The sequence below is a fragment of the Dendrobates tinctorius genome, unplaced genomic scaffold, assembly GCF_039654945.1.
Source record: "Dendrobates tinctorius isolate UK_male_01 unplaced genomic scaffold, ASM3965494v1 ptg000046l, whole genome shotgun sequence".
Classification (NCBI taxonomy): Eukaryota; Metazoa; Chordata; class Amphibia; order Anura; family Dendrobatidae; genus Dendrobates; species Dendrobates tinctorius.
Genome location: NW_027361714.1, coordinates 5,982,505 through 6,000,402, shown reverse-complemented (window position 1 = coordinate 6,000,402; position 17,898 = coordinate 5,982,505). Strand labels below are relative to the sequence as shown.

The 17,898-nt window shown below is 41.1% G+C and overlaps 2 protein-coding genes across 7 annotated transcripts in view; one reads left to right on the top strand and one right to left on the bottom strand.

Moving 5' to 3' along the window:
* The window catches only part of PEX3 (peroxisomal biogenesis factor 3), a 129,125-nt gene extending 121,136 nt beyond the window's left edge, over positions 1 to 7,989 (bottom strand). Inside the window, exons 1-2 of one of the 4 annotated variants that reach the window (XM_073575673.1) lie at positions 7,855 to 7,989; positions 6,791 to 6,878 (exon numbers count right to left, since the gene is read on the bottom strand). In XM_073575673.1, coding sequence (XP_073431774.1) covers positions 6,791 to 6,860 — 70 coding nt within the window. In that variant the 5' untranslated portion in view covers positions 6,861 to 6,878; positions 7,855 to 7,989. Of the gene's footprint in view, positions 1 to 6,790; positions 6,879 to 7,606; positions 7,626 to 7,648; positions 7,693 to 7,742; positions 7,762 to 7,854 lie in introns of those variants that run through there. The other 3 variants (XM_073575675.1, XM_073575674.1, XM_073575676.1) reach the window with 3 other exon arrangements.
* Positions 7,854 to 17,898, top strand: part of ADAT2 (adenosine deaminase tRNA specific 2) — a 71,947-nt gene continuing 61,902 nt past the window's right edge. For 2 of the 3 annotated variants that reach the window (XM_073575678.1, XM_073575680.1), the window contains exons 1-3: positions 7,854 to 7,992; positions 9,532 to 9,609; positions 13,089 to 13,193. In XM_073575678.1, coding sequence (XP_073431779.1) covers positions 9,550 to 9,609; positions 13,089 to 13,193 — 165 coding nt within the window. In that variant the 5' untranslated portion in view covers positions 7,854 to 7,992; positions 9,532 to 9,549. Of the gene's footprint in view, positions 7,993 to 8,068; positions 8,117 to 9,531; positions 9,610 to 13,088; positions 13,194 to 17,898 lie in introns of those variants that run through there. The other variant, XM_073575679.1, reaches the window with a different exon arrangement.

Here is a 17,898-nt window from a genome sequence, read left to right as displayed (position 1 = left end):
CTAGATGTGTGGTGAGCACTTTGAACCCCCAAGGGCTTCACAGAAGTTTATAACGCCCGGGCGTGAAAATAAAAAAAATCATATTTTTTCCACAAACATGATCTTTTAGACCCCAATTTTTTTATTTTCCCAAGGGTAACAGGAGAAATTGGACCCCAAAAGTTGTTGTCCAATTTGTTCTGAGTACGCTGATACCCCATATGTGGGAGAAAACTACTGTATGGGCACACGTCGGGGCTCGGAAGGCAAGTAGTGACGTTTTGAAATGCAGACTTTGATGGAATGGTCTGCGGGTGTCATGTTGCCTTTGGAGAGCCCCTGATGTACCTAAACAGTGGAAACCCCCCACAAGTGACCCCATTTTGGAAAATAGACCCCCTAAGGAACTTATCTAGATGTGTGGTGAGCACTTTGAACCCACCCAGTGCTTCACAGAAGTTTATAACGCCCGGGCGTGAAATTAAAAAGATCATTTGTTTTCCACAAAAATGATATTTTTGCCCCCAATTTTTTATTTTCCTAAGGGTAACAGGAGAAATTGGACCCCAAAAGTTGTTTTGCAATTTGTCCTGAGTAGGCAGATACCCCATATGTGGGGGTAAAACACTGTTTGGGAGCATGGCAGAGCTTGGAAGGGAAGGAGCACCATTTGACTTTTTCAACGCAGAATTGGCTGGAATTGAGATCAGACGCCATGTTGCGTTTGGAGAGCACCTGATGTGCCCAAACAGTGGAAACCCCCCAATTCTAACTCCTACCCTAACCCCAACACACCCCTAACCCTAATCTCAGCCCTAACCCTAACGGGAAAATGGAAATAAATACTTTTTTTAATTTTATTATTTTTCCCTAACTAAGGGGGTGATTTACTATTGCGGGGGGGTTTTTTTGGCAGCTGTCGCATGATAAATGACGCTTTTTATTGTAAAAATAGTTTTTGCATCACCACATTTTCAGAGCTATAACTTTTCCGTATTTTGACCCACCGAGTCATGTGAGGTCTTATTTTGGTGGGACGAGTTGATGTTTTTATTGGTACCATTTTTGGGCACGTGACATTTTTTGATCGCTTTTTATTCCGATTTTTGGGACGCAGAATGAACAAAAACCAGCATTTCAAGAATTTCTTTTGGGGGTGCGTTCACACCTTTCCGTATGTGGTAAAATTTATAAAGTGGTTTTATTCTTCGGGTCGGTACGGTTACAGCGATACCTCATTTGTCTTTTTTTATGTTTTGGCGCTTTTATGCAATGAAAACAATTTTATATAAAAAATAATTATTTTTGCATCGCTTTATTATGCGAGCTATAACTTATTTTTTCGCTGATGACACTGTGTCGTGGCTCGTTTTTTGCGGGACAAGATGACGTTTTCAGCGGTACCATGGTTATTTACAGTTAGGTCCATATATATTTGGACAGAGACAACATGTTTCTAATTTTGGTTCTAGACATTACCACAATGAATTTTAAACAAAACAATTCAGATGCAGTTGAAGTTAAGACTTTCAGCTTTCATTTGAGCGTATCCACATTAAAATTGGATGAAGGGTTTAGGAGTTTCAGCTCCTTAATATGTGCCACCCTGTTTTTTTAAGGGACCAAAAGTAATTGGACAATTGACTCCAAGGCTATTTCATGGACTGGTGTGGGCAATCCCTTCATTATGTCATTCTCAATTAAGCAGATAAAAGGCCTGGAGTTGATTTGAGGTGTGGTTGCATTTGGAAGGTTTTGCTGTGAAGGAAACATGCGGTCAAAGGAGCTCTCCATGCAGGTGAAACAAGCCATCCTCAAGCTCCAAAAACAGAAAAAACCCATCCGAGAAATTGCTACAACATTAGGAGTGGCAAAATCTACAGTTTGGTACATCCTGAGAGAGAGAGAAAGAAAGCAAGCACTGGTGAACTCATCAATGCAAAAAGACCTGGGCGCCCACGGAAGACAACAGTGGTGGATGATCGCAGAATAATCTCCATGGTGAAGAGAAACCCCTTCACAACAGCCAACCAAGTGAACAACACTCTCCAGGAGGTAGGCGTATCAATATCCAAATCTACCATAAAGAGAAGACTGCATGAAAGTAAATACAGAGGGTTCACTGCACGGTGAAAGCCACTCATAAGCATCAAGAATCAAAAGGCTAGACTGGACTTTGCTAAAAAACATCTAAAAAAGCCAGCACAGTTCTGGAAGAACATTCTTTGGATAGATGAAACCAAGATCAACCTATATCAGAATGATGGAAAGAGAAAAATATGGCGAAGGCGTGGTACAGCTCATGATCCAAAGCATACCACATCATCTGTAAAACACGGCGGAGGCAGTGCGATGGCTTGGGCATGCATGGCTGCCAGTGGCACTGGGTTACTAGTGTTTATTGATGATGTGACACAGGACAGAAGCAGCCGAATGAATTTTGAGGTATTCAGAGCCATACTGTGTGCTCAGATCCAGCCAAATGCAGCCAAACCGATTGGTCGTCGTTTCATACTATAGATGGAAAAAAATGACCCAAAACATAAAGCCAAAGCAACCCAGGAGTTTATTAAAGCAAAGAAGTGGAATATTCTTGAATGGCCAAGTCAGTCACCTGATCTCAACCCAATTGAGCAGGCATTTCACTTGTTAAAGACTAAACTTCACACAGAAAGGCCCACAAGCAAACAGCAAATGAAAACCACCGCAGTGAAGGCCTGGCAGAGCATCAAAAAGGAGGAAACACAGCGTCTGGTGATGTCCATGAGTTCAAGACTTCAGGCAGTCATTGCCAACAAAGGGTTTTCAACCAAGTACTAGAAATGAACATTTTATTTACAATTATTCAATCTGTCCAATTACTTTTGTTCCCTTTAAAAATAGGGTGGCACATGTTAAGGAGCTGAAACTCCTAAACCCTTCATCCAATTTTAATGTGGATACCCTCAAATGAAAGTCTGAACTTCAACTGCATCTGAATTGTTTTGTTTAAAATTCATTGTGGTAATGTCTAGAACCAAAATTAGAAAAATGTTGTCTCTGTCCAAATATATATGGACCTAACTGTATATCTGTCTTTTTGATCGCGAGTTATTGCACTTTTTGTTCGGCGGTATGATAATAAAGAATTATTTTTTGCTCTGTTTTTTATTTTTATTTTTTAAGGGGTTAACTAATGGGACAGTTTTATAGGGCGGGTCGTTACGGACGCGGCGATACTAAATATGTGTACTTTTATCTTTTTTTTTTTTTTTCACTGCGAAAAAATGAATTAGGGAATATTTTTTTAATTTATTTAGCGATTTTTTATAAATTAATTGTACGCTTTTTTTTTTTTTACGTTATTACATTGTCCCAGGGGGGACATAACTGTCCTGTGACTGATCGCTGATATTGGATCTGGGGACCTGCAGGGAAGGAGGCTCCAGCAGCAGCGCTGCACATCGCGCTGCTGCGGGGGGTCTCAGGGAAGCACGGAGGGAGCCCCCTCCCTGCCGATGCTTCCCTAAACCCCCGGTACACTGCGATAGTGTTTGATCGCAGTGTGCCAGGGGTTAACGTGTCAGGGGCGGTCCGTGACCGCCCCTGACACATAGTGCCCGTTGTCAGCTGTGATAATCAGCTGACACCCGGCCGCGAATAGCGGCGCTCACCCCGTGAGCGCCGCTGATCGCTATGACGTACTGTTCCGTCCATGGGCATAGGGGCCAGGGTCCCATGGACGGGATAGTACGTCAGATGGCAGAAAGGGGTTAAAATGATACCTTGATTACTGAAATCTGAATTTTCAGTTTTTAGTTAATGAGATTCTCGTGCTATGGGGCAGCCTGTGGGGGTGGGGTATTTATGTGTTGCTCCAGTAAAATATGCATCTGTGTAGCTTATGACAGGTCACCGATCCTGCAGTGACCTGCCTCCTATTTTACATACTGCATATACTATTGTGGGGTTTAAAAAAAACTAAAAAAAAACTACATTAATCAAAATGCTTTTAATTTTTCTAAGGACCAATAGGATTTTTTTTTTTTTTTTTACAACAAACTGAGGTCCATTTTTTCCTGAGTGCGCCAATACCCTACATGTAAAATATTTTTCAGGAACAGTGCAAAGCTCAGAAGAAAAGACGCCCCATACTATAGGGCAGATTTTACGGTTATGGTTTGCAGGTGCCATGATGCACGTTGTTAGAACAGCAGAACCCCCCTTAAGGGACACTATTTTACAAACTACACCTCTCAACAAATACATCTAGGGGTGCAGTGATCATATTGACACCACAGGTGTGTCACAGAATGTTATAACATTGGGCAGTGAAAACAAAATAATTACATTTTTACCACCAAAATTTTGTTTTGGCCCAGATTATACATTTTTACACAAGAAATGGGTAAAAAATGACACCAAAATTTGTCTCATAATTTCTACTGAACGTGGCAATACCCCATATATAGCTGTACAGTACTACTTAGCCATATGGCAAGACTCGGGAGTAGAGTTGAGTGAATATTTTCGGTTCCCCGCTTATTCGGCAAGCTATAGCGCTTTCCAAATAAGCTACAGCCGGAACCCAGTTTCCTGGATCGCGTTTGCTGAACAGCTGATCGCCGCCGAAGCTGCAAGTGTTGCGACTGTGTTACAGTACATGCATGGGAGAGCCTTGTGTTGGGCTCTCCATGCATGTACTGTGAATGACACAGCCACGACACATGCAGCTGCGATCGGCTGTTCAGCAGGTCCATGTATCCGGGTTCCAGCTGTAGCTTATTCGGCAAGCGCTATAGCTTGCCGAATAAGCAGTGAACCAAAGATATTCGCTCAACTCTACTCGGGAGAAACAGAGTGCTATTTGCCTTCTGGAGCGCAAATTTTCCTAAAATAGTTTGTGGACTTCATATACAGAGTCCCTAATTGCTAGAAGAGTAGAATTCCCCCTCAAGGACATTATAACCCTTTGGAAATTATACCCATTTTGGAAATTTATCTACAGGTGTAGTGACGATTTTGACTTCATGGGTGTTTTCCAGAAACAAGCAGCAGTGAATGTTGCAGAATAAAAATTGTAAACTGCTGTTGTAATGACCAGTACGCTGTAGTGACCAGTATGCTATGCCCAGCTCATGCTTCTGGAGTCACGCACCCATAAGTTAGGCGGACTCTTATCACTAGAGGTGAGCGAATTTGTTTGAATTGGGTTCCGAATACGATCGGCACCGAATATTGTTTTTGCAATATTCGTTGAACACAGTCGAATTAGAGTCAATGGGAGTAGACATTACCGAATATGATCGGAACCGATCATCAAACATACATGCGGCACAAATAGGGAACCAATATGACAAATTCAGATCCGGTGACCAAATCCAAACAAATTCGCTCAACTCTACTTATCACTACAGAAATGCCAAACGTGGATGCTATATGTGGTTTAGGCACATAGTGAGACTCAGAAAAGAGGGAGGCATTTGGATTTGGGAGCATAGAATTTGCTGAATTTCTTTTGAGGGGCGAGGAGCCAATTTGCTTTTCCAGAGCCTTTGTGCTACCAGTACCGTGGAAGCCCCCTATATTTCTATTAACAGATGACAGACCTGAGTGGCCGATGGCACTTTAACGCAATCCTAAATAGACGAACACCGCCCGATCACAGGCCAGACGTATTTCAGAGATTTGCACTGACTCTCTGGTGTAAGTGCTCAGCGCAGAACACAGAATAAATGTGCGCTGAGCCTTACTGAGATCTTTGGGAGGCAGAATGAACAAAAACAGCAGGTAAAGAATTGGCTTTTTTTTTTTACGTTGTTCCTTATGAGGTATAAGTGATTAGGCGACTTTATCCTTCAGTTCGGTGCGATTAAAGCGATACCAGACTTATATCGGATTTTTATGTTTGGCTGCTATCACACACTAAGGGCTCATACTCACTTGCGAGGGACTCGCACGATTCTCGTGCGAGTCTCTCGCAAGTAAGTATGAGCCCTAAAAAAACACTTTTTATTGCAAAAACTAGTTTTTGCATCACTATATTTTCAGAGCTATAATTTTTCCATATTTCGTCTGACAGTCATATGACGGCTTGTTTTTTGCTGAACCAACTGAAGTTTTTATTATTTATTATTATTTTCCGACACATGACTTTTTTTGATTGTTTTCTATTCTGATTTTTGTGAGGCAGAATGAACAAAAACCAGCAATTCAGTAATTTTCTGGGATGAGGTGGCTTGTCGTTCCGTGTGTGGTAAAATTGATAAGGCATATTTATTCTTCGGGTCATTATGATTACAGCGATACCCCCTTTTATATCGTTTTTTGCGGGACAAGATGACATTTACAGTGGTACCATGTTTATTTATATTTATCTTCGGCGGTATGATGATAAAACGCTAGATATTTGTCTTTCAACACTCCAGACAGTGTGTTCTGTTGATGGCTCTTTCCTATTCTGACCTCGCGAGAGAGCGCGCTGTCATTGTGCACCTCACACAGCAAGGTCACCGATGACGCTTCATTTCAGAGAGTGGGCAGGGGATGAGGCAGTGAACGAAGCCTCTGCCGTCTGATGCTTTGTTTGAGTATCCCTGGATGTACTGGGATTTTTAAATGAAATATCATCACAAAGGAAGGTGCAAAAAAAAAAAGAAGTTAGTGTAGTTAAGGAAGGATAGAGAGGTTATAGTTAAAGTATGTTAGATTATGGAATTAAATAGATTATGATTTTGGATGAAAAGTAATTTCTATTTCAGACCACCCCTTTAATACTTGAGGAATTAATCTAGGACTATGGAAGAAGCTAAGTAAGCAAAAAGAAAATTACCTCCAGCGAATGCACCAAAAATGATGAACTTTCTTTTGTGACGTTTTAAGAAATTCCAAACAGAAAGCATGGCTAAGGTAAGGCAGACCTGTAATGTAACGAAAAAAAGTACATCTATAATCAGAACTAGAGCTGCACTAAGGAAATCTATCGTGGTATAATTATAAATATAACAGGAATATGAATACCAAATAGTATAAAGTGACTTATGGTGATACTAGATTTCTTTTACTACTGCGTACTAGAAGACACCAGACCAGATTTAGAGAAAACTGGGCACCGGGCTACACAGAACCAGAGTCCACCACTAGTCCAGTGTCTTCTAGCACAAGAGGTGCGTGTACACACAAATGCACATTTGCCTTCTATGGACCCCTATAATGGTCATTTCCCTGATGGTCCACGGCCGTGCTGGTTTTTATTCTCCAGTCTGAAGGGAGCCACAAAGAAACAGGGCCCTAAGTAAGGTCGTAGTGACCTTCGGCATCCCAGCTGTTAAGTACCACAACTCCCAACGGTATCTGAGAGCCCAAGCTCCTGAAGGAATGCTGTGACCTGTAGTGCCACACAAAGTTGATCCCTGGTCTACAACTGCTGTGAAACGACAGGTCTACAAGGCATACTGAGGATTATAGTTTCAGACCAAATGGCAAAAACATCTACATCACGGGTCTAGAGAAATCGTGACATGTCAGAAGGCGACACGATGGGGTGAGGTGAAATCATGCAAAAAAGCCAAATGCTGGGGCCTGAACCAATTAGAGGCATGTCTAGGGTAGGTGGGCTCAGTAAATAAAGGCATGTATGAATTCTTACTAGGATGCTAGTATAACCACATCTCCATAGGTGACAGGTTACCTCACTGTCCGCTAATTACTAATATAGGACAAAACCCAGGTCTATGAAGCCATAAGGAACACAATGTGACAGGAGCAGGTGCACAGGCCACCACCTGACTACTCCGCCGCAGCAATGGAGGCAGCGTCACCCAAGGGCACCTCTGCCACCAGCTCCTATATCAGTGCCCCAGTGTATGTGCCCTGCCATGTATACGAGACCCATACTCAGCTATCAGCCGGCGCGTTCCGCCTCCCCGGGACAGAAACAAGGGAGCACAGCGCATCCGACAAGCCGTTCCTCCGGCTCCAAAGAGCGTGCTTCCTGGTTCCGGGGTAACACGTGACCGGTGTGTATCCGTGTAGGTGAGTGATAGAGGATGCGGGGCTATTACAGGGGTACAGTGACCGTTCAGTGGGATAAGTCTACGTTATATGGGCTCCTTCTAGTGCAGTGTGCCCACCACGTCTTAATCTGGGGGCAGGCACGGTACACAGCATTGTGATTTAGGCGCTGCCTGCATGTGATCAATGTCTTTGGCCACGTTCACACGTTCAGTAATTGGTCGTTTTTTACCTCAGTATTTGTTAGCCAAAACCAGGAGAGGTTGATAAAAACTTGACTGTTTCTCTCCAGATTTTGGCTTACAAATACTGAGGTAAAATACTGACCAAATACTGATAGTGTGCACGTGGCCTTATTCAGTTGGTAACGGACGTGGTTGTTGTGCGCTTGAACCAAACTAGAAAAGGCGGCAACCGATATATGTATGCCATACGTCTCCATCGCCATATTAGATCGTGGGTAACTAAGTGTGCGTGCACACGCTGCGGATTTTTCCACGCGGATTTGTCAAAAAACGCAGGTAAATCCACAGGTCAAAAGACCTGCTGGTTTCCCCTGCGGTTTGACACCTGCCATGGAGCAGGTGCCAAACCGCAGCGGAATCCGCACAATGAATTGACATGCTGCGGTTTTGAAACCGCAGCAAATCCGCGTGGAAAAATCTGCACTGTCTGCACAGTGGTTTTCATTTTGCATTGATTACTGCAGGACCAAAACCGCTGCGGATCCGCAGCAGAATCCGCAGTGTGTGCACACACCCAGAAACAGTCATTTCTCCTCCACATTTCTGTGTTGTATTTACGACATTCACGACTGTGTCTGATCCGGTTTGCATGAACAAACAAATTTTTGTAGCTTCTTCTAGCAACAAGTCAGCGGCATCCGTGTGCTGCACGTCTTTTGTGCGGACCCGTTCACTGGAACGGACATGGTTTGGCTTGTGCACACGGAGATATTTGAAGAGTCTTCTGTCGGAATCACTTTAAAAAAAATTGCTTCAAAGACTTTTTATTTCTGTTGCAAACCCATTTTACGCCATATTTTCAGTCTTTTGAGCATTCTTCCATTTCAGGTTTTGAACGTATAAAGTGCATGTGACGTCTATGAAGCTGCTCCCAAGCGAGGCACTGTCCGATCAATGGGCTGCAAAAAATGCTTCTGGAAAAACGTCCAAATAGCGCTTAAAAAAAACTCCTTCAGGAAACTGAAAAATTCCCCAAATAAGGAGTATTCCATGAAGCATTTTTATTATAAATCTCATTGTTTTTGACCACCTAAAATAAATTTGATAACGCAACATACACATGCCCTAAGGGTCTTGTTCACATGTAACATTGTTGGTGCATTTTGTTCCATGCAGAAAAAGCATTTTACAGTAGCAGCAAAATAAGATTTTTAAAATCCCCAGATTGGTAGCGACCTGCCCAGATGACTCTTCTCTTCGCCCTCTAAAATGCTGCACCTTTTCAGTAAAACATGGATGCATGAAGTAAGGGAGCATATCCTTGTTCCATGTTGCCCATGGTTTCTTTAAATATAATATCATTTACTACTTTCAGGGCATATTATATGGAAGAATGAATAACCTAGAGATGACTGACGAGATGAAGACATGGATGGACAAAGCCTTTCATATGGTATGGAGTGAGAAGGGCATCCTTTATAAATGAATCCTCCCATGTGATAAGTTATTGGTCTTCTCCTGAGGAAGATTTCAGTTTTGTCTAGTGTTTTTACCATGGAAAAAGTGGGTCTTTTCAGAGGCGACCTGTCGATAGCTGGCAGTACCTGGACCCGTCACAGTCTTATTGAGCCAAACCTAGATCATCATTTTATGTTTCGCTATGATCAGTGTACTTGGAATGTACTGCATATGGGTGTTTGCAATTATTATGATTGTAAGAAATTGGAAACAGTTAATTTTCAGTCTAGATACTGTTATCAGATGCTACATAGAGAACACTGATCTGTCACTTGTTAATGATTTCCTTTTTTGTCTTTAAGCATTCAAATCCCATGAACTTTTCCATATTTCTTCACATTACACCCACAAACTTAAATTAAATGTATTTTATGTGATATACTAACACTAAATAGCAAGTATTTATGAAGTGTAAAGGAAATTATACATGGTTTTCTAAGTATTCTAAAAATCTCAATCTGAAAATTGTGACGTGCATTATTTGTTTTCAGCCCCCCAGAGTCAATACTATGTAGAACCGCATTCCACTGCAATTACTGCTGCAAGTCTTTTGGTGTATGTCTCTACCATCTTTACATATATAAAGGTTGAAATTTTCGCCATTTCTTCTTTTGTAAGCTAGCTGTAGCTCAGTGAGATTGGATGGAGGCGTCTGTGAACATCAATTTTCTAGTCTTGCCACAGATTCTCAATGTAATTTAGGTCTGCATTGTGACTGGGTCATTCACACACATGAATATGCTTTGATCTAAATTATTTCATTGTAGCTCTGGCATTATGTATAGGGTAATTATCCTGCTAGAATGTGAACCTGCTCTTCAGTCTCAAGTCTTTTACTGCCCCTAAGACCTCTTTCACACATCCATGTCTCCGGTACGTGTAGTGACAGTTTTCATACGTACCGGAGACACTGACACGCATAGACTCATTCAAATGAATGGGTTTTGTGCTCATGTCAGTGTGTTTCCACGGACTGTGTGTCCGAGTGACTCACACGTCGGCATGTCCGTTTTTTACCGTCGGCACGAACCGCAAAATGTCCCTCACACATGCACACGGAGAACACACATTGATGTCATCCGTGTGACACCCATCAGCATCGGGGAAAAAGCGCTACAGTAAGCGCTGTTCCCTGGCGGCAAGTGCTGAAGACAACTCTAATCATTATCCCCTGCTCTGCTGGCGATCGGCGTGAGCAGAAGAGAATGATGACAGCAGGTAGGGGCTTTTGGGACTATTACTCCCATCATCCAATACCTACTGCCACTAATAACAGTGACAGCAGTAGCGGATGATCGGGGTATTCCTCACCTGCCGCCTGCGCTATAACTAAATAAATTATTGAAAAACCCAATGTGGGTTCCCCCCTATTTTCTTTAACCAACCAGGCAAAACTCACAGCTGGGGGCTGCAACCCTCAGCTGTCAGCTTCAGCAAGCTTGGTTATCAAGAATAGAGGGGTCCCCATGCCGTTTTTTTACTTATTTAAATAATTAAAAAAAAAAAAAAAAAAAAAATCGGCATGGAGTCCCCCCCATTTCTGACAACCAGCCTTGCTAAAGCTCACAACCGGGGGCTGTTATTCTCAGGCTGGTAAGGGGCCATTGACATATCCCCCCTCAGCCTAAAAACAGCAGCCCGCAGATGCCCAGAAAAGGTACATCTATTATATGCACCAATTCTGGCACTCTGCCTGGCTCTTCCCACTTGCCACTGCTACAGGGCAAGTGGAGTAATATTTGTGGGGTTGCTGTCACCTTTGTATTGTCAGGTGACATCAAGCCCACGGCTTAGTAATGGAGAGGCGTCTAAAAGACACCTATCCATTACTAATTCTATAGTTGTATGGTCAATAAAGACACAGCCAGAATAAAGTCCTTTAATTGAAAAAAATCACACAGACTCCTTTAATCTATATTAAACCATACTTACGACCTCGCCTAATTCCAACAAAGCCCTCGATCTCCTGTAATAAAAATAAAATTAAAAAAAAATTTACCATACCTGTCCGTCGTTCTGTCCCACGCTGTAATCCATGTCTGGGGGCTAAATAGTTTTCCCCTGGACAGTGCCACACATGTGCTGCAAGTATTACACACACGGACACGATATCTCCGGTACTGGAAATAAACAGACGTGTGAAACCAGCCTAACTGGTTTTCCTCCAGGATTGCCTTATATTTAGCTCTATATGTCTTCCCATCAACTCTGACCAGCTTCCCTTTCTCTGCTGAAGAAAAATATCTACAAAGCATGATGCTGCTACCAACATGTTTGACTGTGGAGATGGTGTTTTCAGGGTGATGTTCAGTGTTCGTTTTCCGCCACACATAGCATTTAGCCCAAAAAGTTCTACTTTGGTCTTATTTGATCAGAGCACCTTCTTCCACATACTAGCTTTATCCCCTACATGGCATTTTGCAAACAGGACTTCTTATGGCTTGCATTCAAAAATGGTTTTCTTCTTGACACTCTTCCATAAAGGCCAGATTTGTGGAGTGTATGACTAAGGTTGGGGTCACACTTGCAAGAAACTCGCACGAGTCTTGCGTCTCAATACCCGGCACTGCCGCCAGCACTTGGGACCGGAGTGTGCGGCTGCATGTATTTCAATGCAGCCGCACACTCCGTTCCCGAGTGTCGGCGGCAGTGCCTGGTATTGAGATGCGGGACTCGTGCAAGTTTCTCGCAAGTGTGACCCCGGCCTAATAGTTGTCCTGTGTACAGATTCTCCCACCTGAGCTCTGGATCCCTGCAGCTCCTCCAGAGTGACCATGGGCTTCTTGGCTGCTTCTCTAATTAGTACTCTCCTTGCTTGGGATGTCAGTTTAGCTGGATGGCTATGTTTGGTAGGTTTGAAGTGGTGCTATATTCCTTCCATTTTTGGATGACGGATTGAACAGTGCTCAGTGAGATGTTCAGCGCTTGGGCTATTTTTATGTATAAAACCTAACTCAGCTTTACTCTTCTCCTCAACTTTATTTTTGGCCTGTCTGGTGTGTTCCTTGGTTTTCATGATGCTACCTTATTCCTAATGTTCTCAAACAAACCTCTGAGGCCTTCACAGAACAGCTGTAGTTATACTGAGAATAAATTACACAGAGGTGGATTCAATTTACTAATTATGTAACTGAAGGCAATTGATGACTCAGGATTTTATTTAGGGCTATAAGACTACAAGTAGCTGAATACAAATGCATGTCACAATTTTCAGATTTATATTTTTTAAATTATTAGAAAACCATGTATCATTTCTTTTATACTTCACAAATACTTACTACATTGTGTTGGTATATCACATAAAAGTATTTTATTAGGATTTTACATTTGCCTGTGTAATCTGAATACTTTTTCAAGCTACTGTATTTTTCTTTTCCACAATTTATTAATGGTTAATTCCTCCTCTATGCACAGGCTCAAGATGCCTTGGATAATGGAGAAGTCCCAGTTGGATGTCTCATGATCCATGACAAGCAGATTGTGGGGCAAGGAAGAAATGAAGTTAACGAAACAAAAAATGTATGTTTAGACGCTATTACAAAATCTACATCAATACATACATTAAGAATACAGTAAACTATTGATTATGTTCCCTGTAATAACAGAAGACAGCACTACACTACACTACACAGCACTATTTCTACAGCACTAAAGCTAATGCTATTTAGTTTGTCTACACTAATCTCCATTGCAATCATACAGTACATTGTGGATTGCAGATCTAAGGCCGGGGTCACACTAGCGTATAACAAGGCCGAGTGCTATACTGTAATTCTGTCACTTCAAGCTAGTTTGCGAACTAATAAAACAATCTTATATACCGCTATAAATATATATACATAGATGTCTGCGATATAATTGATGCAATGCAACTTACTGTAAATGTATGTAGCTCATAATTAAATAAATAATAGAAAAAAATGGCATTCGGTACCCCTTATTTTACCTAGACAGCTGAGGGAAAGCTGACACCTGGACGCTGATGTTTATAGTCTGGGAAGGGGTTAATAAAGATGGAGCTTCCCAGGCTATTAATGTCAGCTTACAGCTGTCTATTTAGCCTTTACTGGTTATTAACAAGTGGTGACTCAAACCCCCCCTCCAAAAAAAAAATTAAGTGGGATACCTCCTATAATTATTAACCAGGAAAAGCTAGGTAGACAGCTGCAGGCTGATATTAATAGCCTAGGAAGGAGCCATGGATATTGGCCCTCTCCCAGACTAAGAACATCAGTCCTCAGTCGCTCCAGAAATGGCACATCTATTAGATACGCCAGTTCTGATGCTTAGCCTCCGCTCTTCCTTCTTGCCCTGGTGCGGTTCAAGTGGGGTAATAGTATTGGGGTTGATGTCCCCTTTGTAATTTCAGCTGACATCAAGCCCAGGGGTTAGTAATGGAGAGGTGTCTATAAAACACCCACATTACTATCACCATAGTCAAAGACACAAATCAAGTAAGGTCCTTTAATTGAAATAAAAGCACAAAAACCTATATCTGAAATAAAAGCTTCCCAACCCTCTTTACCCATTTATTAATGTAAAATAAAAAACCACAGTATTCCTCACCTGTCCGCCGATAACTCATTTGTCCCGTGCTGAGCCCAACTCAGCTACATCAGGATTTATTGCTGAGTGGTGACATGATGCGACCTCTCAGCCCTGCATCCAGGAGATACTAAGCTGTGTGTGAGAACGCAGCTTCAGTGTGGAGTGCTGATGTCAGTTTGGTGACTGGAGTTCATAGATGAACTCCGGTAAACTTGCTGACATTGCTGCATGAGAATTGGGGAGTCACCCCTTGTTAATGATGAAGAAAGGCTAATTAGACAGCTGTGAGGTGATATTAATAGCATAGGAAGCTTCATGTTTATTACCTCCTTTCCAGACTATAAACATCAGCTGTTGGTTTTTTCTCAGCTGGCTAAGGAAAATTAGGGAGACCCCATGCCATTTTTTTTCTTTTATTTATTAATTTTTTAACTAAATGCATATACATTAAACTACACATGCACTGCACTAATTATACATGTATATACAGTATATATATATATTGTATGTATGTATGTCACTGACCTCTCTTTTCTATTCCGATGAGTCACGCTGTGAATTTACTGTACTTGGCTGATGAAATGTCAGATTTCCTATGAGATGGGTGTGTAAAAATCGGACGACACGTGCATGATCCGAATCTCGTCCAATATACATGGCCACTCGCAACATGTGCTTTTTTTTTTTTTTCTCCATCTGAGCTGAGAAAAAAAATCGCAGATGGACATATAATCATTGACTAGCACTAGTCAGAGTGCAATCTTCTTTTTTTTTTTTTTTTTTTTCAAATTGCAGTCGTCTGTTTAAAGCGTAGATGAGTATGAGCACTAAGGGGAAGACCTTTTTTTACTTGCTGGAAAGGGGTTAAAGGGACTGTCACCAGGTTCTATTATCCCATCTGAGAGCAGCATGATGGCATGATGTAGTGGCAGAGACCCTGATTCCACTGATGTCCCTTACTGCTTGCTGCAGTTTTTATAAAATCACTGTTTTTATCTGTCGCAGATCTGCTGCTTCACTGAATACTGAGCTTTGTATAATCCCTCCCACACCACTGACTGGCAGCTTTCTGTGTACACTCTATCGGCAGAAAGCTTTTAATCTGTGGGAATGGGGTTATACAGAGCTTATGAATATGAAGGACTACCTGTCAGCAGGTTTACTAGTCTTCTAGTGATACTTTTCTGCTGATTTAAAACAGTGATTTTATCAGAACTACAGCAAGCAGCCCAATAAGTGACACATGGAATCAGGGTGTTTGTCTCCACATTATGCTGCTCTCAGGTTAGATGGCAAAAAACTGGTGACAGATTTCCTTTCACAAAATGTCACTGAAGACTTTATAATTCAGTGGGCCAAAATAACCAGTTTTGAGGGGATCAACCACAGTAGGGTTGTGTGTGACCATTCACCTTTCCTAAATCTGACACGTCGACTTTAGTTTGTTCTACAACTTTGCCTTATATATTGAGATGAAATCCACATGACATGTAAATGGTGACGTTGCAGTCTATTCTGGATGCTTTGTGTTACCAGTGAGTCCTAGGAAACGTATCTGTTCCGGATGCAAGAGAAGTTTGTGCTGGATAATCGGTGCAGACACTGCAGTGTTGTACGTGGGATAATTTTTGGAGCTGATGAAAGGGAAATTACCATAAGCTGTTATATTTTGCTCATTTGATATGTAGAAAATAAAAACTCAAAGGGCATAACACAAGCTAAACTGGGGTGCAGCGTCTAAAAGTTTCACTGGTCTTCACCCTTACTGTCTGCAACTAAGGTAAGACTAAGGCCTGTTTCACATTTCCGTTTTTTGACGTCAGTCAAAATTCGCCAATTGTCGAAAAAAAACGGATCTGCCAATAAGGGGCCGATCCGTTTTTTTTTCCCCCATAGACTTACATTAGCGGCGGATCTTGACTGACGGTCATCCGTCCCACCCGTCTTTTGACGGATCCGTCAAACTTTTAACGTCACCCGGGCGGATGAGACGGACTCTGCAACGTTTTTTCCGAGCGACGGTCCGCTAATTTATATTGCGCATGCCCGGCAGATTCGCTGAACCAGGGCTTTTAACCCCTGAGTAGCGTTCCGGAACAGCCGTGCAAACAAAAGAAAAAAAAAAATCTCTCTCTCTCTTTTTTTTCTCTCTCTTTTTTTTCTCTCTCTTTTTTTTCTCTCTCTTTTTTCTCTCTCTTTTTTTTCTCTCTTTTTTTTCTCTCTTTTTTTTCTCTCTCTTTTTTTTCTCTCTCTTTTTTTCTCTTTTTTTCTCTTTTTTTCTCTTTTTTTCTCTTTTTTTCTCTTTTTTTCTCTTTTTTTCTCTCTCTTTTTCTCTCTCTTTTTCTCTCTCTCTTTTTCTCTCTCTCTTTTTTTTTCTCTTTTTTTTTCTCTTTTTTTTTCTCTTTTTTTTTCTCTTTTTTTTTTCTCTTTTTTTTTTCTCTTTTTTTTTCCTCTTTTTTTCTCTCTTTTTTTCTCTCTTTTTTTCTCTCTTTTTTTCTCTCTTTTTTTCTCTCTTTTTTTCTCTCTTTTTTTCTCTCTTTTTTTCTCTCTTTTTTTCTCTCTTTTTTTCTCTCTTTTTTTCTCTCTTTTTTTCTCTCTTTTTTTCTCTCTTTTTTTCTCTCTTTTTTTCTCTCTTTTTTTCTCTTTTTTTCTCTTTTTTTCTCTTTTTTTCTCTTTTTTTCTCTTTTTTTCTCTTTTTCTCTCTTTTTCTCTTTTTTTCTCTTTTTTTCTCTTTTTTTTTCTCTTTTTTTTCTCTTTTTTTTCTCTCTCTTTTTTTTTCTCTCTTTTTTTTTCTCTTTTTTTTTCTCTCTTTTTTTTTCTCTTTTTTTTTCTCTCTCTCTTTTTTTTTTTCTCTCTCTCTTTTTTTTTTTTTTCTCTCTCTTTTTTTTTTTTCTCTCTCTTTTTTTTTTTCTCTCTCTTTTTTCCCCAGACTCGTTTTCCTTTAAATTTCGGTCACTACCTGCTAAAGCGGATCTGTCCAAAATGGATCCGGTGTCATCCGTTTGTGTCACAACACTGACAGATCCGTTTTTTAACAACCTGGCGGATTTGGACTGACGTCAAATAACTGAAATGTGAAACAGGCCTAAGCTGCAAGGAAATCCTGGAATCGCAGAATAGTCTCTCTTTTGCAGCTGTGATACAGTAGCATAATCAGGTGAACAGTGCAGTCAGCAGGAAAATCGCCACCAGTTATAAAGGATATGGCAGTAGCCTAGTGAGAGTGCTAAAATTTGTAGGATGATTGCCAGGTGAGGAGGGCTGTAAGCAGAATGGGCCCGAGTTGCCAAGACATGCGTTTAATACCTAAATAAATAGTGCAAAATTATACACAAAAAAATTGTCTTTTATGGATCTGTTTCACAAAAACGAGGCAAAAACCCTTTTGTGAAAAGCCACAGTAAATATAAAGTTAGACCACTCAAAACGTGTGATAAGTGTTCATTATCTACCCACAATCAAAGCCAGGTGTTCTTATAGTCTGTACTCATAAAATACTGTACATGTCTCCATTTTAACCACTATATATCGGTGTTTGCACAGCATACAGAGGAATAATCCTCCAGCGCTTCTAACACACTACTGACCATAGATTAAAACAGTAAGGGTTGATTTATAGGGCCAATGTATTTTACTAAAATATATAAAACATTATCTTAAGAGCAATTTGAAGTCC